This window comes from Pantherophis guttatus, chromosome 4, assembly GCF_059756535.1.
Source record: "Pantherophis guttatus breed Tessera chromosome 4, ASM5975653v1, whole genome shotgun sequence".
Taxonomy (NCBI): domain Eukaryota; kingdom Metazoa; phylum Chordata; class Lepidosauria; order Squamata; family Colubridae; genus Pantherophis; species Pantherophis guttatus.
In genome coordinates, this window is record NC_142066.1 from 20,883,823 (window position 1) to 20,906,452 (window position 22,630).

Below are 22,630 nucleotides of genomic sequence, written 5' to 3' on the forward strand. Positions count from 1 at the left end.
AACGAGGATGGCGTGCATTTCTATGGGAGGGCACGGATAAACGACATGAATATTTCCAGAGGCATAATGTCAGACAAGCACTATATCAGACATGGCAGGGCATTAAAAAAACACACTACAATAAAAGTTTGGAATGGTTATCGACCATGGAAGCTCAGATCTACCCAAATGCCATGGATATCACCAAAATGAAAACCTATAAAGATTTGCTAAATAACCAAGGGGAACTAAGAACGAGGCAAGAATTGAAGGAGATGGGTACAGACATTGACTGGTGGCCTTACCTACAAATAAAATCAAAGTATAAAAAAGATTCGGCTCAATTTGGATTCCAAAAAGGCCAATACGAATTAGATAAAATTTTACAAGGATCACAGGACAAATTGATTAAAAATGTTTATAATTATTTATGAGGATATAAATTACAAGAAGAGGTGGTGAAAGAAAACATGATAATTTGGGCAAAGAATTTTGGCTATAATATTGAATTAGACAATTGGGAAAAATTATGGACAATAAATTATAAATTAACAATGTCTGTACCCTATAAAGAAAATCTGTACAAAATGTTTTATAGGTGGCACCTCCCACCGGCCAGACTGGCAAGAATGTTCCCCAATACTTCCCCAACATGCTGGAAATGCAAACATCACAAAGGAACCTATTATCACATGTGGTGGACCTGCCCAAAGGCAAAACAATACTGGCAAACGATCAGAACACAAATAGAAGAAATTGCAACAAAGAATAGAAATGAGGCCAGAAACCTTTCTACTAGGCATAATAAATGGACAATATGAAAAGGAAATAAAATACATAATCATTCATATAACAACAGCGGCACGAATAATTTTTGCACAAAATTGGAAGAGTAGTGACATACCAACAGAAGATAGAGTAATTAGTAAAATCATGGAATGTGCAGAAATGAACAGACTCACAAGGAATTACAAAATAGAGAGGAACATGATTACTATCTAGTATGGGGAAAGTGGTACACATGGTTGGAAGATAGAAAAGAGAAAAAAGATTAGGAAGCAAGTGGAGTGACCTAATACAAAAATAGGAACATAAACTACTAATGCAGGTCAACAGTGAATTACAAAGATAGATATAAGAGAAAGAAGGAGGAGTCAAAAGCACAAATAAGAACAGACAGTACAGTTGCAACAAATTTGATAAGATGTATATTTGAATTATTGCTTACATGTTTACATGTTTTGTATGTTTTGTTGTTATTTGTTTTGTTTTGTTTGTATTTTTAAATAAATAAAATTTGGAAAAAATTTTTTTAAAAAAGAAGAAGCCTTTCAGCCAGATGACCTAGAAAGCAGCCATTGAATGAGCCGAAATAAAGCCAAGGTGGTCATAGCAGGACTGGAGAAGCAGCAGACGTGGATTCATCTGGGTGAGAAGCCAATTTTTTGTTTTGCCTTCTGATTTGAAGTTTCTTTTTAATAAACCCCAGAAAACAACTTGAACGAAAGGGTGCAAAGAGAAGATGGGAGAGCAGGGCGTGTGTCAGCTCTCTACCCTCAGCTGTTTAGTGGCGAAGAAAGTGGATTGACCCAAGTGGAAGAAATGAATTGAATGAAGTAACAAAATTACTCTGGAAAACAAGAAAATAAGAACAGGAAGCCTGATTGAATATTTGTAAATTTTGAATTTGTGGATTTATGCTAAGTGAATGAGCCTGAGTGGAAATTATTGAAAGAACTAGTTATAAAACTTTTCCTATTTTTCCCCACTTTTTATTTCTTCTGAATGAAAGTGATTTGCAGTGCCATCTAGAGACACAAATAAAAATACATTGTTTCAATTAAACTGACTGAGAGGACTGGCCTTGAGATTGTAGATTGTAGGCTTGGACTGATAAGAAACAACTGTGTCTGGCAAGAACTGCATATTGAGATAGATAGCCTTACTAGTAGTTGAAATAGTGTGCCTTTTGAAGCTTTTGAAATAGAAACAAGAATAAGACAAATGAGACAATATAAACAGCCGTGTTTGGACATCCTTTTTTTTTTCCTTGTGACTGTTCTCTTTTTTTTTTTTTTTTATCTTCCACTTTTTTGGCTTAGGATTTGACCATTTTTAGTGATTCCTTTTCTTTTTTCTTTCTTTTTTCTCCTGAACTATTTCCATTGATTGGATTAAGTTTTGTATTTTTTTTCATGTTCCATTTTTTTGGGGGGGGGGCTGGTTGGTTTTTTGAGTATTTGAAACAAGAAAATGGATTAAGGTAAGAAGAACCTGAAGAATCAGAAGTCTTTGGGTTTTTTTCTCTTCTTTCTTTCTTTCTTTCTTTCTTTCTTTCTTTCTTTCTTTCTTTCTTTCTTTTATTATTCCCCTTTGGCCTTTTGCTCTGTGTTTTTGGGTGTGATGGATCTTTTTGACTTCTATTTTTAACCAATCCATCCAACGGGGTGGATTAGGTATTTAAATTATAAATTTAAATCTTATTTGGATTATAAATTCAGTGGATTATAGTAGACAAGATAGGACAAGATGAAGAAGGCAACAATGCAGTTACCTTCCACAACACCAGCTTCAAGCCCTGCAGTGCAGAGGACACTGGATACCATGGCAATGCAACTGGAACTAAAAAATATGATACAGGTCTTTCATGAAGACATTTAAAAAAGAATGGAGAAGGTAGAAGGAGAGCTTAAAGAAGTGAAGGCGATGATGGGAAAGAATGAAGAAAGAATACAGAAAGTGGAGGAAAAGGCAGATTCAACAGAAAAAAAGTGGAGAAAATGGATGGCAGACTCACAATGGCTGACAAAAAACAGGAAAAAACAATTATCTCTCTCAAAATGAACAGAGTGGGGTACTACTTAAGATTTCAAAATATAGAAGAAGAGAAGGGAGACAATATGGCAGAAGTGGTGGCGGAGATACTGGCGGAAGTGGTGGAGGAAACCAAGGAAAAAATATTAAATGGGATTGATGAGATATACAGAGTGCATACTCAATATGCAATGAGAAATAAATTGCTAAGAGAGGTGCACATAAGATTTACCAGAAAAAGCAATAAAAACAGAAATATTACAGGTAGCAAGAAATACTCCAATAAAATACAAGGACAGAGAGATTGTGGTGTTGAAAGAGATACCCAGGAGAGTGAGAGACCTGAGGAGAGAACATCAATTTTTGACAAAACCTTTCATCCAAAAAGGAGTAAATTTCAGATGGTTATTCAGAAGGAATATTGGTTTACTGGCAAGCGCAAAGACATAGACTGGATTCGATAGAGAAAGCAGAATCATTTTATGACCAATATTTGGGGCCCCAAGAAGAGCAAAGATTGAGAGAGGAAAAAGATCAAAAAAGTGAGACGATAAAAGAACAAGAATAAAAGACAATAAGAGAGGGGGCAAGATCAAAAGAGCCCAAGGATCAAAGAGAGATAAGAATGATAAGATGAACAAAAACTAGTAACAAGTAAAACATGGAAGAAGAAATCAAAACAATATCAATAAATATTAATGGTTTGAATTTGGTGATAAAAAGGAAAAGAACTCTTAATAAATTGGGAAAACTAAAAATGGACATTGTACATCTACAAGAAGTTCATATCAGAAAGCAATACAAAAAATTATTGGAGTATCCAAAATTGGGCGATTTGTTTACTATATTGACAAATCAAACTAAAAGAGGCGTAGTATTATACATTAAAAGGAGACTAGAACCTAAACAAATATATGCTGATGAAGAAGGGAGGATTTTAATGGTGGAAGTAACAATGAACAATAAACAAATATTGTTAGTGGTGATATATGCACCAAATGATAAACAAGAAGAATTTTATGGAAAATTGCACAGGAAAATAATAGAATTTGAGTATGACAATATTTGCATAATGGGAGACTTCTACGTGATAAGGGAAGTAGATTGGGACTATAAGACAACAAAAGTTAATAAGAAACCTAGAAAAAGGCTTCCAAAGGCCTTTTTCACAATGGTAGAGGAAATAGGCATCAAAGAAGTTTGGCGAGAAAGACATTTGAAAGAAAAGCAGTATACTTTTTAATCAAATAGACACAAGTCATGGTCAGAAGAGATATGATGTGGATGTCAATCGACTTATTAGCTAATGTACAAGATATAAACATTGAAACAAGTATTTGGGCGGAACATAACCTGATTATTATTATATGGAAGGGACAAAGAAAGAGATTAAGATGGACATTGAACCAAACAATACTAAATAAAGAAGAGTTTCAACAATCTGTAGAGAAAGAATTAGGTTTCTTTTTTAAGGAAAACAGAAAGGAAGATACCTCATTGCAAAATGTGTGGGATATAGTTAAAGCATATATTGGAGGGTTGACAATGACCTATTTGGGAAAAAGAAATAAAAAGAAAACACAAACACAGAAAAAATTGGAAGAAGAATACAAGGAACTGGAGATGGAATTACAAAAAAACACTCAAAGCAAGAGGATTAAAAACCAAATGGATTTGAAAAAACATGAAACGAACTTAATTGAAAAAGAAGACTTGGCTTATCAAATAAAAATGTCCAAACAAAACTATTTTGAAAATACTAATAAACCAGGTAGATGGCTGGCATACAAAATGAAAAGGGAGAAGGAGAAAAAACTAATTAACCAATTAATAGAGGAGGGAGGACAGATATGTTACCAGAATGAGGAAAAGAAAAAAGTGGTACAGAAATATTATAAGGAACTCTATGAGCAAGAGACAGTATCAGAAGAGAAGATTATACAATGTTTAGAAAAGTCTAATTTACCAAAAATACCAGAAGAATATAAGGAGGCCCTAGTTGCAACACTATCTACTCAAACAGACTTATGACCAATTAACCTCTGGTTCTACACAGTTATTCAAATATCGCAAAACTCTTATCTACTCAATCAGACTCATGACCATGAAACATGCTATTCTATACAGTCATCATACTTGATTGAATATCTTAAAAGGATACAATTATGCAAATTGGATACTCGCATGTATTGGACTTCTGATGGAATTTGTTTGAATTTACTAGAATTATTTTTTGTGCCAGGATTTCTTTGATCTTGACTATTGAGAAGAAGACATATGGCCAGCTTTTGAATTTACCCCATGTTTTGTAGGTGACCACTACAAGTTATGTGCATCAGGGAATTCCCTCAGTTATAGACCTCAGTTATAATTGGCTTCCCAAAACAAAACCTATGAAGCTATCCAAATCTCAGGAGACGGGGCAACATAGAGCATCACTGTCTCTGTACATTGTTCTCTAGCTTAAATGTTGAAGTGAGGAAGTTCGCCAACATGTACATATAAAGAATATCAGGCAAACATAAAGATTTATTAAAACTTTCTCTTCATGAGCTGGTGCTTATCATTAAGCTCAGGTCTCATCACAATGATAAAACATTTGGGGAAAAAGATGCACACCAATAATCCAGCACTGGAGGAGATCATGGAGAAGATCTCCACAGCCAATGTATATTTTCCCCTTGTGCTTAGATAGGTTGGAATAAAACACAACCAAACACTGCAGAAGACCAACATGCTGAAGGTGATGAATTTGGCTTCATTGAAGCTGTCAGGTAAACTCCTAGCTAGAAAAGCAGCAGAGAAGCTAAGCAGAGCAAGAAAACCCATAAAGCCCAAAACACAGTAGAACATGACCCAGTCTTCATTGCACTCCAGGATAAGTTCTTCAGGTATTGAATGTGCATCAAAATCTGGATATGGTGGGGATGTTATCAGCCACACAGCACAAACACATATTTGAACAAGGGAGCAGGATAGAAGAATGAAACTGACCATCCTTCCCCCAACCCATTTCCTCAATCTGGAACCGGGTTTGGTGGCCATGAATGCTAGAACCACAACAAAGGTTTTGGCTAAGACACAAGAAACTGCCACAGAAAAGATGAGGCCAAAAGCTGGTTGTCGAAAGAGACACACAATCATATTGGGCTTCCCAACAAATAGAAAGATACAAAGGAAAGAGAGGAGAAGAGAAACTAGGAGTGTATAAGTGAGATTCCGGTTGTTGGCTTTGACGATGGGGGTATCGTTGTGTTTAATGAAGATTGTTATTACCAAAGTTGTCATTAAAGAAAAGCAAAGAGAAAGAAGAGTCAGACTGATCCCCAAGGGTTCTTCATAGGACAAAAAGGTGATCCGCTTTGGAATGCACATATTTTTCCCAGGATTTGGGTATTGATCTTCTGGACATGGAGAGCAGTCATCTATGTCTGAAAAAGAATGCAGATGAGTTGATATAGGAAATTATAGTGTTGGCTTAATCCCAGTATAACTGAAATTTTCCTACCCTTCTCGTTTGATATTTTCCCCTCTGGACATAGATGGCAATCATAGCAACAAAACAACTTTCCTTCTTTCTTGGCCTTGCTGTGTCCTGTCTCGCAAGGATCATTACATAAAGATAAAGGTAATGCCTATCAACGAATGAAGAAGAATATATTAAGATACAAAGAGGAAAGGAAGTGCTTTGAGTGTTGCTGTGGAATCAGCAGTTTAAAAATGAAGTAGCAGGATGACATAATTTTAGATGTAATTGCTCTGAAATTATAATTAATTAAATCTCTACAATAATTGTATTGATAGCCTTCGTTAACCATCAACACTCTTCATAGACAATTTTTGTGCTAGTTAGTTAAGGTTGGTTTTCTCAACTTCTGAATTTTGATGTCAGCAAACTAAAGAGATTTATTGTGCTGGCTTGCAGCTTTTACTTAAAAACTGTTAAAACCATTGCCCATAATTAACAGAGATCCAGGAAAGTATATTTCCTAATATTCAATAGTAATTATTAGAAAAGTAAAAAAACAAAACAAAACTTACTGATATCTTTCCTTTTCCAGGAAATTTCTACCTAGATTAGTCAGATATGATACTGTGAGACTTTCATCAATAAAGATATTTAAATGAAGGCAGAGAAATCTAGACTCAAAAAACTAACCTGGTTAAAGCCTACTGGCCAGGTGATGGAATCTACAGAAATATTGAAGAACTTCTCTGCTGGAACTGTGGGATCTATCACTCCAACTTTGACCCTAAGAAATGATTGGTTTGGGAATGTGATCCAGTTGATAATATCAAATCCACCAATGAATTCTCCATTTGTATCAAAGGAGATCTTTTCACAAACACTGTTGTTGAATCTGACACTTCTCAGAAAAGAATGAACCTGAAACACAAAAGCAATCAGAGAGGAACAAACCAAGGAAGGGAAAGGTAATTCATATATTCAAAACATACATATGAATGTTTCTTTAAAGTTGTAAGCCCTCAAACAAACAAATAACAATCATTCTAAAACAGAGATAGAGATATGAGATTTCTGAAATAAAATTAACATAGAATTGCAAAATAAACAACCATCAAAAAATAAAATTAAGTCCTAGTTTATTTGCAAAATATACTTAAGCCTGATCACTTCTAATAAATATATAATAAATACTATGATGTATAAAACTACCATATAATTGAACTCATTTCACACACTAGCAAGGTTATATTCAAAATGGTACAAGTTAGGCTTCAGCAGTATGTGAACTGAGAACTAAGAAATACAAATAATTTTTTTGAAAAGGCAGAAGAACTGGAGATCAAATTTCCTTCATTTGCTTGATTATGAGACAGTAGGGTAGTTACAGAAAACCATCTATTTTGCTTCATTGACCATGCTAAACCCTTTGATTACATGGATCACAAAAATCTGTGGCAATTTCTTAAAGTGTTCGGAGTACTAGACGACCATAACTGTGGTCGTTAGCCTGAAAAGGCTAATGTCAGCTCTTCCTGATTCAGCTTGGCCCCTCACCTGCTTCCTGCCATTAAAGGCCATAAGTGGAGGGGGTGGAGGATTAAAGGGCAATAAAGGTGTGTTTATATGTGATGGGAAATCAGGAGGGTGGAATAATAGGTGATAAAGACCAGAGCAGCCAGATCCTGTTTTTACCAGCATCCCAAGGCCAAGCACCCAGAGAAATATGTGGATTATCCCCAAACATTTCAACATTCTCAAAACATCTTGCTGAGCTGTGGTTGGCTGGAAATGGACTGGTTACAGGAGGGTAAGAATGGCCTCTGGGTGAACCTTTTTTGTATCTTGCAAATGCTGGAGAATTCAGAGCTGGCTTTACATTACTGCAACCAACACCTTTAGAAAACGAACCCTTTGCTTTTACCAAATGGAGTCAAAGGTCTTCCTTTCCTAAGGGATCAGTTTGGGGCAGACCTGACATCTGCATGACAGCCAAGAAGCAACAGTTAGAGACAGACATGGAACAATTGATTGCTTCAAAATAGGGTAATATGTACAACAAGGGTCTATATTGCCACCTTCCTTATTTAAATTATATGCAAAGTACATCTTGTGAAATGCTAGGCTGGATGAATCACAAGCCAGAATTAGGATTGGTGGAAGGAATATCAACAACCTCAGATATGCAACGATACCACACTAATGGCAAAAAGTGAAAAGGAACTAAAGAGCCACTTGATGAGGTAAAAGAGTAGAGTGCAAAACGTGGCTTGAAACGCAATATTAAAAAGCTAAGTTTATGGCATCTGTTGCCATCACTTCATAGCAAATAGAAGTGGAAGAAATGAAAACAGATTTTATTTTCATGGGATCCAAGATCACTGCAGATGCCCCCTTTTTTAAAAGAAAAAATCCTTTTCAAATTTTCAAATTGCTTTTTTCAATTTTTCAACTTTTCAATTATTTGTTCCCAATTTTAATCTTTTTTCAACTCTTAAATATTATTTTTAATTTTTAATTATTTCTTTTCAGTTTTTACATCTTTTTCCATTTCTTTTTTCAACTAAACATTTGAAAACATAGTTTACTTATTTTAATTCTGTAGAAATTTTTAAATTCTTAATGATCTAAGTGGAAACATAAATAAAAAACCACAGAAAAAAAGAGACAGATGCTTAAGACAGGAAAGATAGTGATGAATTTTTCAAGAGAACAAATGGTCAAGAACTCTTATAAACTATTAGCAATGGGGAATATATTTAAATTTTTAGAAATGTTTAATTTTTTAGTAAACAAAAAACAAACAAACAAAGAAAAAAGTGATGGAAATGGACACTGGCAGTATAATTACTTGCAATGTTTGCCATATGTTTCAGCTTATGCCCACATAGCTCAGATACTTTGGCACACTTTGGACTCATTGGACACCACCCTGAGGTTGTGAAAGATTGAAGGCAAAATGAGAAGTGGATAACAATGGATGAGATGGTTAGGTAGTGTCATCAGCACAATGAACATTAATACGGGCAAATTGTAGAAGATACTGGAGGATAGGAGTGCCTGAGGTGCTATGGTTCATGGGGTTGCAAGGATTCAGAAACGACTTAGTGACATACCAACAACAATCACTGAAATAGCACAGAAACCCTTAAGTACAGGTGTTCATTGTTTAATGACTGCTTGTTCAGCAACCATATGAAATTATAAGAAATTGTAAGTGCAGAACAAATTATACTTATGATTTCCTTACTGTGCTTGTATGATCAAAATCCTGGAAGTCAGGAATTGGCCTTTATTTCTAACTGTCATGGCATTCCACAGTTACTTGATTGTGATTTGTAGTCTTTCTTGCTAGCTTTCCACAAGCAAAGTCAATGGGGAAGCTAGAAGGAAATTGGAAGTTGTGATCAAATGAATTCTATGCTTTAAAAACTATGCAATCCTCACTTAACAATGGTAATTGGGGTCTGCCCAAATTATTGTTGCTAAACTGCATGGTCAAGTGATGTCACAATTTATACCTGCATCACTTAGCAATGGAAAGTCAGGTCCCAATGACCGTCATTAAGTAAAGGCTGCCATAAAATTTACAATATAATTGAAGATAGACTTACTTTTACAAAGTAAAATTGAAAATTAATGACCTACCCCGAAAATATGACCTAGCATGATTTTTCATGCTGCTTACAATATAAGCCCTACCTCTACAAAATAAACCCTAGTTCAGAGAATCAGCAGCAGGGGTGGGGTGGTGGGGGTAGCCAGCACAGGAAGTGGCAAGGATGCACATGGGGAAGACAATGTCCAGAAGCAGGTTCAGCCTTTATGGCACATGGGAGGAAGGAATGTAATACGTTCCACCACCTGTCTTTCCTTGCAGAGTGTGTGGCAAAGGAGGACCCCATTTGTCAGTGGGAACTGAAAAGGCAGGGGCTGTGTCATGGCCCCACCCCACCCCACCATTTGCTGGCTATGAGAGACGGTGCAGTCAGCATGGCTCAACTGGCAGCAGCGGGGTGGTCTGGAGGTCATAGATCTGGGACAACTCGGGTAGCCAAGAGCAGCACTACCAGGGGGGCAAAGAACCCCCATGAGGTCAGCAGCAGCACAGGCCACTGTTTGGAGGCCAGCGGTTGAGAAGTGTCCTTGTAGCAGCAGGGCCAGCAAGCTTTGGGACAGAGAAGACAGGGCTGGTGGGCTTTCCATCCCCTGTACGTGAAAAAAATAAGAGACACCCGAAAAGAAGCCCAAGTCCTTATTTCGGGGCCTAAAAGAAAACAAGACCAGGGACTATTTTTCAGAGAAACACGGTATATTCTACCTAGGAAATAAAGTCTCAGTAGAAGAGGTTAGGCAATGGGAATTGAGGACCAAAGGGCAATGACATTTCTTTTATTGGATGCATTAAAGTAGAGCTAGAGTCAACATCAGCAGGAGCTGCTGGAATTTAATTCCTGCATTTAGCGGATGCTGAATTTGATGGCTGAGATGTCCATCATTTGAAATTGATGATTGTTTCATCCAATGGGAGTATACTGCGCTGAGGTGGCACAGTGGTTAGAGTGCAGTACTGCAGGCTACTTCAGCTACTTCAGCTGACTGCTAGCTGCAGTTCAGCAGTTCAAATCTCACCAGCTCAAGGTTGACTCAGCCTTCCATCCTTCCGAGGTGGGCAAAATGAGAACCCAGATTGTTGGGAACAATGTTGTAAACTGCTTAGAGAGGGCTTTAAAAGCACTTTGAAGCAGTATATAAGTGCTATTTCTATTGCTAAATGTTTCACATAATATCTCACATAGGCTCAAATTAACATCCCACCTTGGTCCTCTTTTACTTAGTTCCTGAGATATTAAAAACACTTTTACTCCTTTCCCTTCTTCTCCTAGAGCCGTGTTCTTGTAAGGCTGCTCTCATTCCATCCATTTGCTCTAAACTCTGCATGTGTTGTGAATAACTGGGTGTAGAAATGCAGGTGACTCTCAAATGGTCTATGAAGAGGTCGGAACCAATGCCTCATAAAATGGGAACATTACAGCAGGCTGAATCTTCTTTGAATAATAACGACACAATATATCAGTCTTCCTCTTCCACCTATGGATTGTATGGGAAGATCCTAATCAGGAAATGCCAAAAAATATTGGCATGATTCAGTGGTGGGTTCCACTTGCCTTCACTACCAGTTCACTTTCGTGATTGCGGATACACAGAACGTTCATGATGAAATCCGGGCGGTGGGCAGAGTCTCCCACCGCCACCACTACCGGTTCATGCAAACCTGGGCGAACCGGTAGGAACCTACCACTGGCATGTTTGTACTTTCAAGAATCAATGAATTGTGTCTTCAAATGCAAACATTCAAAAAAACCATACATAACCACAACAACAACAACAACAACAACAACAACAACAACAACCAATACAGCTTCAACATTCAGTAATAACCTCCTTCCATTTATCTGTAGGCTGATTTTATAGAACAATAAGGAAGTGGCTTCCCAGGATGGAGGGGGAGTATTTCAGAGAGGTAAAAGACAATTCAGATTGGATATTGTGTCTGTGAGAAAGAGAAGTAACATACCCCGCCCCCCAGTGGTGGGATTCAAGTAATTTAACAACCGATTCTCTGCCCTAATGATTTCTTCCAGGAACCAGTTTGCCAAACTGCTCAGAAAGTTAACAACCAGTTCTTCCGAAGTGGTGCGAACTGGCTGAATCCCACCACTGCCACACACTCTAATAATTCACAGAGAAAATTGCAGATATAGATAGTAGAGTGCTCAGATTGAGAAAATTTTATCTATAGATGTAAAACAAGAAGGAATCATCTTAGAAGAATTACTATCTGTCATTCTTGATTTTGGGCTTGACAAGAGATTAATTTCATGGAGAGAAAGATATTTTAAGAAATTTTGTAGAATGCCATTTACCATTTGAATATCAGCCTATGAATATTTTGATTACTTAATCCATTATTACATCTTACTTTTGGGTTTTCAGACATCAATATCCCTGGAGAATATTGTTTGTTAGAGTTTTTGGACACATGTTGCAAATACAGATATGGTGGTTTCTCACTACCCTGGTAACCCACTTACCTGCCACCACAATTGATTGTGAAAATGTTTCCTTCTTTCTTTCATCATTGTTGTTTCTCTAGATTTGGATAGAGAGAGAGATTGCAAAGCATGTGCCACAGCATAGACCGCATTGTAAATATTATAACTCTGGCCACTCATGCTTGTTTCAAACACAGATGTAGGAAGGGTTTCAAGCTTCTCCTGTCCAGTGCATTTCTTCTCAGACTCCTCCATTTTTGAGTTTGGGAAGAAACAACTGAATGCCTGTTCCCAGAAATCTTTCCGAAAATGATCATTCTGATTGTTGCTTGGATTTAGATTTTGAAGAAATTCCTGGAAGTTTTGGATTTCCTTTGTGTGAACTGCAAAGGATAAAGCACCGTGCAGAAAATTTATATCCCAAGATTTATGAAAGGAAATTGAAGTATAATCTGTTTGAGCAGTTATAAGCCAAATCTTATCCTGCTTTGGTATATCATCCACTTCTGAAATCTGAAGGATAGTTCTCAGAACTGTTAAGGACTGAATTTCACCATATAAGATTATCACATTGGCTGTGCTGTTCATGAGAACATGGTATATATGTAGCACTTCATCTACGGTTTCATCAAAATCACTGTAAAAAGCTCCATTTGGGAATTCTGCTATGAATTCAGTGCAGATGCCATGCTCAGAAAAAGTGGGGAGTATTTCTTGGAGGAATTTCTCTCCTTTCTCATCCTTTACTACAAGAATTCCAATCCAGATCCATCTAAAATACAGCAATAACTGCAGGAGGCCCTTACATTGGTGGGATTCATTTGGAAACATTTGTTGGAAGAAAACTGCTTGAGTCTCTTTATCTATGACTGGAGCAGAGCCATAGGTCAACTACAGAAAGATAAACATATGCAATTGACAATTCTATTGCATGTGAGCCTCTGAAATCATATATATTCATTTCAGTTGGGTATCTTTCACCTTTCATACTGAAATTATGCAATTAGTTGTGTTTATTATGAAATATCAACCAAGATGTAACTTTTGCGGTATTTATTTTTATTTATTAGATTTTTATACCGCCCCCTCTCCCGAAGGACTCGGGGCGGTGAACAGCCAAAGTTAAAAACATACAATATAAACAATTAAAATACGTTTAAAACAGAATTAAATCTAAAATGGCTCCCCAATTTAAAATGCCTTACCCATACCCCTATAAAAAGACGAATTTAAAATTTAAAAATTTAAAATTTCCACATTTAAAAAGGGGGAAGATTTAGGCCAGGCCAGCTTGATAAAATAGAAAGGTCTTAAGCGCGCGGGGGAAGGTGCGCAGATCCAGGATCCTACGTATCTCCGGGGGGAGCTCGTTCCAAATCGTAGGTGCCCCCACAGAGAAGGCTCTCCCCCTAGGGGCCGACAGCCGACATTGTTTGGCCGACGGCACCCGGAGGAGCCCCTCTCTATGGGAGCGTACTGGCCGGTGGGAGGCTATTGGTGGTAGCAGGCGGTCCCGTAAATAACCAGGTCCTAAGCCATGGAGCGCTTTGAAGGTGATAACCAGAACCTTGAAGCGCACTCGGAAGACCACCGGGAGCCAGTGCAGCTCGCGCAGGAGAGGTGTCACATGGGAACTCCATGTCGCTCCCATCACCACCCGCGCGGCCGCACTCTGCGCCAGTTGGAGCCTCCGAGTGCACCTCAAGGGGAGCCCCATGTAGAGAGCGTTGCAGTAATCCAGACGAGAAGTAACGAGGGCATGAGTGACTGTGTGTAAGGAGTCCCGATCTAGATAGGGACGCAACTGGCGGATCAGGCGAACCTGATGAAAATATATTTTTTCTGAAAGTAGTCTCATTGTGAATATTTCAGATTTGAACCTTAGTTCAATGTCTAGAACTGGGGCACATTTTGCTGTGTCAAATATCACCACCATCTGTTCAGAATGACTGATTCATGGTGCTATGATGATTCTATCAAGCAGATAATAATATCTAGGAATCTCTTTTTACAAAAAGAAGCATAACTACATTGGCGGACATATGGCAAAATGATAATGTATATCCTCATCACATCTTACCTGAGGAACTTTGTAGATTCCCAATACAGTTGCCATGTGTAGAGACATGTCAGGTGCCCCAATGACTGCAGCCAAGGTATTTGTGATCCCACACTTGTAGTTAGGGTTGAATTTGCCCTGAGTGAAAGGGAGAATCATTGAGGCAAAGAAAGTCCAGCTTGGACTAAAATTGCTGTTAAAAATGTGGAAGCCCAGCGTGATGTTGGGTAGGATCTGGGGATTTTCATTGATCTCTTTTACAGTAAACACTAAAGCCAGGATATGCTGGTAATTCTGAAAAACTATTCTGTAAAACAGAATTAGAAACAGCACATTAAGAAAGATCTGCGTCACATTATGGCACTTACAATCCTTTCGTACAACATATTTTGTGGAATGTGTGAAACAATTCTTGTTTCTAAATGTCAGAATGGTTCTCTATCAAATTGCAGCGTTTTAAGAATGGCCTATATGCAAAAGGAAATTGCTACATTTTGGTACCTGAAATAAAGAATGATGAAACATGTCATGGGAAATATATGCTTTCTTTTCCTTAATGGTAGTAACAGCTTCATATTCGTATGGAAATAATTTGTATGGAATTAACCATACATACCTGTATATTAATAGATATTGAAATGTGATTTGTTATAAATGGAGATTTGATCTCCATTTCAACTATTTCAAATAAACTGAAGCATCCTATTTTAGATGTTTCTATCAGGAGTTTTTACCACCAGTGAAAAATATTTCAAGAATGATATGATTTACCAGCAAAGTTCACAGCTTGACAGTAAATTAATGATATACTTACAGAAATCCCTCATGAAATGCCTGTGAAGGATGTTGAGTGAACTCAATGGGGTCAGAAAATATCACAAATGCAGAAATAATGCCAGCAACGTTAATATCTCCAAGCTGATGATAGGTGTGCCGAATAGGAAGAGGTTCCCGAAAGTCACATTGAAGGATAGGACTCTTGCACATCATTTTAGGCAATACTATTAACAGTATCTCCACGAATAGTAACATCTTCGATGAGTGTCTTCTTTCTGTGTAGAAATGCCTCTGTCTGCTACAAGATCTTTGAAATAGACCAGAGAGATCTGCCTCCTGGAGGTGTTCTTCAGACAAAATTAGAGAGTGCAACATACTATCAAATCAACTCACAGAGCTTCAGGGCTCCCAGCCATGGGTTGGAATAGGATGGGGACAATAATTACCATTATTCAGTGTCAGTTGCTCCCATTTTCATGGAGTCCCATAGTATTTGGAAGAAGCAAACTGGCTAATTTCATAATAATAGTGAGACAGTCACATATGTCTCATTCACAATTTCAAGACATGTGAGGACTTGCAGAGGCAGGAACGCATGAGCTACAAGACAAAAAATAAAATCGTTAGATCCATAAAGCGAAATAGAGCTGTAAATATATGTATGTGTAAAGGCATTACTGTAATTCTATTCTATTCTATTCTATTCTGTTCTGTTCTGTTCTGTTCTTTTCCTATGTATAAAAGTTTTTTATTTTAAAACAAACAACAAAAAACAAAACATAAAAACATTCATCATTCTATACAATCACAGACAGTATATCAATCGGTGACATTCTTTTGTGCTCCTCCCCTCTTATAATTATCACTAGATGTCCCAAGCTCATTTCCTTTAGAAATTATATCACTTAATTTATATCAACTTCCATTTATTACATAGTTATCTCCAAGATTTATTGCCTATCCATTGATAAAATAAGTCCTGTATCAAATAATATTGTTTATCTTCCTGTTCTCCAATTTCAAAGGTCAGTTTACTCATTTCGGCACATTAAATCATTTTGTTAATAATTTCTTCATCAATAGCTATTTATTTTTGTTTGTTTATTTATTTATTTATTTATTTATTTTATTATATTTTTATACCGCCCTTCCCGCAAAGGACTCAGGGTGGTGTACAGCCATAATAAAACAATATACAAGACAAATTTAAAAACCATATTAAAATAATTCAATTTTGGCCAAATTTAAAATTCCCATTCTAAAACCCTTATAAAACCATGTTAAAAACCCATATTTAAAACCCGATTAAAATTATTGTCCCATCAGACCGGCTTGTTGGAATATCAGGGTCTTCAGCACATGATGGATGGCACGGAAGTTGGGGATCCTTCGTATATCCAGGGGCAATTCGTTCCATAGGGCATGAGCCCCCACAGAGAAGGCTCTCCCCCTGGGAGTCGCCAGTCAACATTGTTTGGCCAATGGCACCCTGAGGAGGCCCTCTCTGTGGGAGTGTATCTGTCAGTGGAAGCCAGTCAGTGGCAGCAGGCGGTCCTGTAAATATCCAGGCCCTAAGCCATAGAGCGCTTTAAAGGTGGTAACCAACACCATGAAACGCACCCGGAAGACCACCGAGAGCCAGTGCAGCTCGTGCAAGAGAGGTGTTACATGGGAGCGATGGGTCGCCCCAATTATCACTCACATGTCTGCATTGTGGACCAGTTGGAGCCTCCGGGTGCTTCTCAAGGGGAGCCCCATGTAGAGAGCATTGCAATAGTCCAGACGGGAAGTGACGAGGGCGTGGGTGACTGTGCGCAAGGCGTCCCGATCCAGAAAGGGACGCAACTGGAAGATCAGGCGAACCTGATAATAGGACCCTCTGGCTACGGCCGTCATATGATCATCCAATGACAGCCGTGAGTCCAGGAGGACGCCCAAGTTGTGAGCCCACTCTGAGGGGGGTTAAGATCTCATCCCCAATAGCCAGTGATGGGTCTAGCTGGCTATATCAGGACATCGGAAACCACAGCCACTCAGTCTTGGAGGGGTTGAGTTTGAGCCTGTTTCTCCCCATCCAGATCCACACGGCCTCCAGGCAATGGGACATCACATCAAGGGCATCATTGGGGTGCCCTGAGGTTGAAATGTACAACTGCGTGTCATCGGCATACAGTTGACACTTCACCCCAAAGCCACGGATGATCTCACCCAGCGGCTTCACATAAATGTTGAACAGGAGGGGCGAGAGGACTGACCCTTGCGGCACGCCACAAGTGAGGAGCCTCGAGTCAACCTCTGTCCCCCTGTCAACACAGATTGCACACAGTCAGAGAGGAAGTAGGAGAACCGCCGTAACATGGTGCCCCCCAATCCCATCCCCTCCAGCCGACGCAGCATGATACAATGATTGATGGTATCAAAAGCTGCTGAGAGGTCCAGGATGACAAGGACAGAGGAGCAACCCCTGTCCCTGGCCCTCCAAAGGTCATCAACCAATGCGAACAATGCCGTTTCCATGCTGTAACCCGTCCTGAAGCCCAACTGGCATGGATCTAGATAGACAGCTTCATCCAGAAATTGAGGAAGTTGTTGCACCACCACACTCTCAACAACCTTCACCATGAAGCAGAGGTTGGAGACAGGAGGGTAGTTAGCTAATACAGCCAGGTCCAGGGAAGGCTTCTTGAGGAGAGGCCTCACCACCACCTCTTTCAAGGCGGATGGGAAGACACCCTCACTCAACGAATCGTTAATAATCTCCTGAAACCAGCCTCGTGTAACCTCCCGGGACGCCAGCACCAACCAGGAGGTACACGGGTCCAATAAACATGTGGTAGCTTTAAGCCTCCCCAAAATCTTGTCCATGTCCTCAGGAGCCACAGGGTCAAACTCCTCCCAGATAATACTCTCAAGGCTCACCCCCATCATCCGGTCCAAAACTACCCAGTCGGAGTCCAGGCCGTCCCGAATCTGAGCGATTTTATCATGCAGATATTGCACAAAATCCTCAGCTCTACCCTGCAAGGGGTCCTCCCTCGCTTCCACTTGAAGTAGGGAGCGGGTCACCCTAAACAGGGCAGCTGGGCGGTTCTCTGCAGATGCTATAAGAGTGGAAAAATAATTAGATTTCGCCACTCTTATTGCCACTAGGTAGATCTTGATATAAGATCTCACCAGTGTTCTGTCAAATTCAGTGCGGCTGGCCCTCCAATCACTCTCTAGGCGTCTTTTCTGGTGCTTCATCTCCCTCAGCTCCTCAGAGAACCAAGGAGCTGATTGAGATCAGCACTGAGTCAGAGGCCGCAAAGGCGCGACGTGGTCCAAGGCTCCAGCGGCCGCCCTATCCCAGGCGGCCACCAGTTTCTCAGCCGAATCATGAGTCAGAGCCTGTGGGAATGGCCCAAGCTCCGTCAGGAACCTCTCAGGGTCCATCAGGCGCCTGGGACAGCACCTGGTTGGTTCCGTCTCCCTGCGATGAGGGGAAGCGGTCCGAAAGACTAGCTGAAGGAGTGAATGATCTGTCCATGACAAGGGCTTAATAACTAGGTCCCCTATTGTGAGATCATTCAACCACTGACCAGAGACAAAAATCAAGTCCAGTGTATGTCCCCCAATGTGGGTGGGGTCATGAACTAACTGGGTCAGGTCCATGGCCATCATGGAAGCCATGAACTCCCGAGCTGCTTCGGACGTTTCACTGACGGATGGCAGGTTGAAATCCCCCATGACCAGAAGCCTGGGGTTATCCTTTCTCCTTTCCAATTTTTAGCAAATACAATTCTAGCTGCTGTTAAAAGATTCACAATTAAATATTGCAATTCTTTGCTATATGTCTCTTGTAAGATCCCTAATAAAAATGTCTCTGGTTTAAAGTCAATATGTCTCTTAGTCATTTTTTCCAACTACATGTGTATCTTAGTCCAATATCTCCTTGCTTCTGCACATGTCCACCACATGTGGTATTAAGATCCTGGAGTCTGATGACATTTCCAACACTTCTCTGATTTATTCTGGAACATTCTGGCTATCCTTGCCAGGGGTAGATGCCACCTGTAAAATATCTTATACAAATTCTCCTTATATGGTGTAGACATTGTTATTTTATAATTATGTGACCACAATTTTTGCCATTTCTCTAAATCAATACCATATCCAAAATTCTTCCCCATGCTATCATTGATTCTTTAACTTGTTCTTCTTCCAATTTTGCCTCTAACAAATAACCATATAATTTTTTAATTACATAGTCATCAGGACCCATTAAAATCTTATCTAAATTAGTCAAAGTGTTGTAAAAACCTTCTTGTTTGAGATCTTCGTGATATCTAGTAAATATTTGCATATATGAAAACCAGTCCATCTTACATCCCTGATCTTCTATTTCTTGCTTTAATTTAAGTTCACCCTTTTCAGCCAACAATTCCCTATATCTAATAATTTGTTCCTTTCTAAATGTCACTGGATAAGAAAAAGCTTCAATTGCAGAGACCCAGACTGGAATCTTCAAGTAGTGGATTTTTTTAACCTTCTCCCAGTTCAACAATAAGGCTTCACAGATCTGGTGTCTTCTAAAATACCCCTGTATTTTAGTTCCTGTTCTGTTCTGTTCTGTTCTGTTCTGTTCTGTCCTGTCCTGTCCTGTCCTGTCCTGTCCTGTCCTGTCCTGTCCTATCCTATCCCATCCCATCCCATCCCATCCCAACCTATCCCCTCCCCTCCCCTCCCCTCCCCTCCCATCCCATCCCATCCCATCCCATTCCATCCAGAGGTAGGTTTCAGCAGGTTCTGACCAGTTCTGGAGAACTGGTAGTAAAAATTCTGACTGGCTCCACCCCCATCTATTCTCTGCCTCCCAAATCCCAGCTGATTGGGAGAAAAGGGGGATTTTGCAGTATCCTTCCCCTGGAGTGTGGTGGGAATGGAGATTTTACAGTATCCTTCCCCTGCTATGCCCACCAAGCCACACCCATCAAGCCATGCCATGCCACACCAACCAAGCCACAACCACAGAACCAGTAGTAAAAAAATTTGAAACCTACCACTGATCCCATCCCATCCCATCCCATCCCATCCCATCCCATCCCATCCCATCCCATCCTATTCATTCTTACACTACGCTACACCATATTCTCTACCCCATTACACTCCACTCCATTCCAGCTGGTGTAATGCAGTTATTTGTGGGCTTTCATGGAATGCTTCTTCACCACAGGTTGATTCTTCACTTTTTAAAAATGCATTGTTATTTATTTTATATAGTCATTGGTATTTTCATGATTGATTCTTGTACATCATCAATATTTTTTTCTGGAGACCCATAGGAAGACGTATGAAACATCACAATGAGACTGGTAGGAGTATGAATTTAATAAATCTATCAATTATAACTCTGGTTCAACTAAGAGTGCCTTTTATTTATTTCATTCATGAGTTCAGGATGAGATTGAAGAAAATATCCTATGGGTGCAATATAAACAAAAAAAAGGACACAAGTTTGCATCATACAAACATCGAAGCGGGGAAAGATACAAATTCCAAGTTCCCGCAATCCATTAGATTGTCTTTTCACCCAAGCACCAATAGTGCTGTGGAAAGGGCTAATGCGATGATAGAGCTGTATCTACGGTGCTATGTGTCTTATTAGCAAACAGACTGGTCTAGCTTAATACCGTTTGCTGAAGTAGCGTACAATAATGCCATGCAACGTAGTACTGGGCTCAGCCCTTTCTGCATAGGACAAGACAAGACAAGAATTCCCAGCTATCCCAGAATTGGAACAGCGAGTGGCAGGAGACGAAACGGAGGGTGATCCAGCCAGTTGGGCCAATAAGATACGGGAAGTGTGGCTGTAGGTCAAACAGGCACTAAGTACTGCTGCAGAGGAGTACTAGAGGGCTAGAGGGCAGGAAATGGACCACAAAATCTGTCTTCTTCAAAGCCAGAAAGAAAGTTTGCAGATGTGGGAAAGGGAGGGTGAGGATGAGGGGGGAAAAAACAATTGTTGTGCCTCTCATTCAAGGGTTGCAAAACTATCTATTCAAAATGACTTATGACCATTGAACCTCCGGTTCTACCCAGGTATTCAAGTGTTTCAAAGCTCTTATCTACTCAAACAGACTTATGACCATGAAACATGCTGTTCTACACAGTCATCATACTTGATTGATTCTCTTAAAAGGAGACAATTATGCAAATTGGATACTAGCATGTATTGGACTTCTGAGGGAATTTATTTGAATTTCCTAGAATTATTTTTTGTGCCAGAGATTTCTTTGATCTTTGCTATTGAGAAGAAGACATGTGGCCAGCTTTTTAATTTACCCAATGTTTCGTACGTGACGACTACAAGTGATGTGCATCAGGGAATTCCCCGTCTGATTGCTTCAGAAAAAAAAAAAAATCATAGACCTTCCCTGTTTAAACAAATTCTCATTTCTATTTAACTGCACTTCTTTTTACACTTTCTTTTTTTTATTGGTTTTACCACAACAACACAACATACAAAACACAAACACATGATATGTGTTTCTTTTTACACATCAGTTTCGTTTCTCTTACTTTCTACTATATACGTTCCCCATTTTTCCCATCCTTTATTAACATTATCTTTATCGTCCCTTTATTTTTAATTTTCTTCATTTACACTATTTTGCACATTTGTCACCTTCTTGTATCCATCATTTATTCACATTTACTTTCCCTAATCTCGAGCCAATCATACCATTTAGTCCATACTAGATAATATTCTGTATCTTCCTTTTCTTTTATTTCTTTCGTTAATTTATCCATCTCCGCACAGTCCAGGATTTTTTAAATTATTTCTTCCTCTATTGGAATCTTTTCACTTTTCCAGGACTGTGCATAGACTATCCTTGCCACTGTAATTATATGCAGAATCAAATATCTAATTTCTTTACTGATTTCTTTACTGTAAGTTCTGTTCAATATCCCCAGTAAAAACGTTTCTGGTTTCCAATCCACATTATAGCCAATTATCTCTTCTATCCAACTTCTAATTTTAATCCAATATTTTTTCACATTGGGACATGTCCACCAGAGATGATAATATGTTCTGTGGACTTTTTTACATTTCCAACAATTTGGAGAATTGTTCAAAGACATTTTAGCAAGTCGTACTGGTGTGAAGTGCCATCTGTAGAACATTTTTAACTGGTTTTCCTTGAATGCCGTTGAAAGAATCAATTTAATATTTATTTCCCATAATTTTTCACATTTCTCCAATTCCATATTGTAGCCAAAATTTTTGGTGCATCTAATCATGGTATCTTTAAGTACCTCTTCTTCCATTTTATACCTCAGTAACTATTGGTATATATTACTAATTAATTTTATCTCTGTTCCACGAATAATTTTATATAAATCTTGTGACTCCTTTCGTATTTCATACATCTTTTTATCTCTTGCAAATTTAGATTGCACTTGTGCAAATGTCCACCGATCCATCACCCTACCAATTTC

General features: G+C 38.9%; 1 protein-coding gene across 1 annotated transcript; it reads right to left on the bottom strand.

Annotated features, from left to right (window-relative positions):
- Positions 1–5,300: 5,300 nt before the first annotated feature.
- Positions 5,301–14,533, bottom strand: LOC132711581 (vomeronasal type-2 receptor 116-like). The gene is made up of 5 exons (XM_087891554.1): positions 14,396–14,533; positions 10,220–10,468; positions 6,953–7,180; positions 6,302–6,428; positions 5,301–6,224 (listed from the first exon to the last, which is right to left on the bottom strand). Exons 1-5 carry the CDS (start codon positions 14,531–14,533, stop codon positions 5,326–5,328), a joined length of 1,641 nt encoding a protein of 546 aa, XP_087747680.1. The 3' UTR covers positions 5,301–5,325.
- Between the last annotated feature and the right edge of the window lie 8,097 nt (positions 14,534–22,630).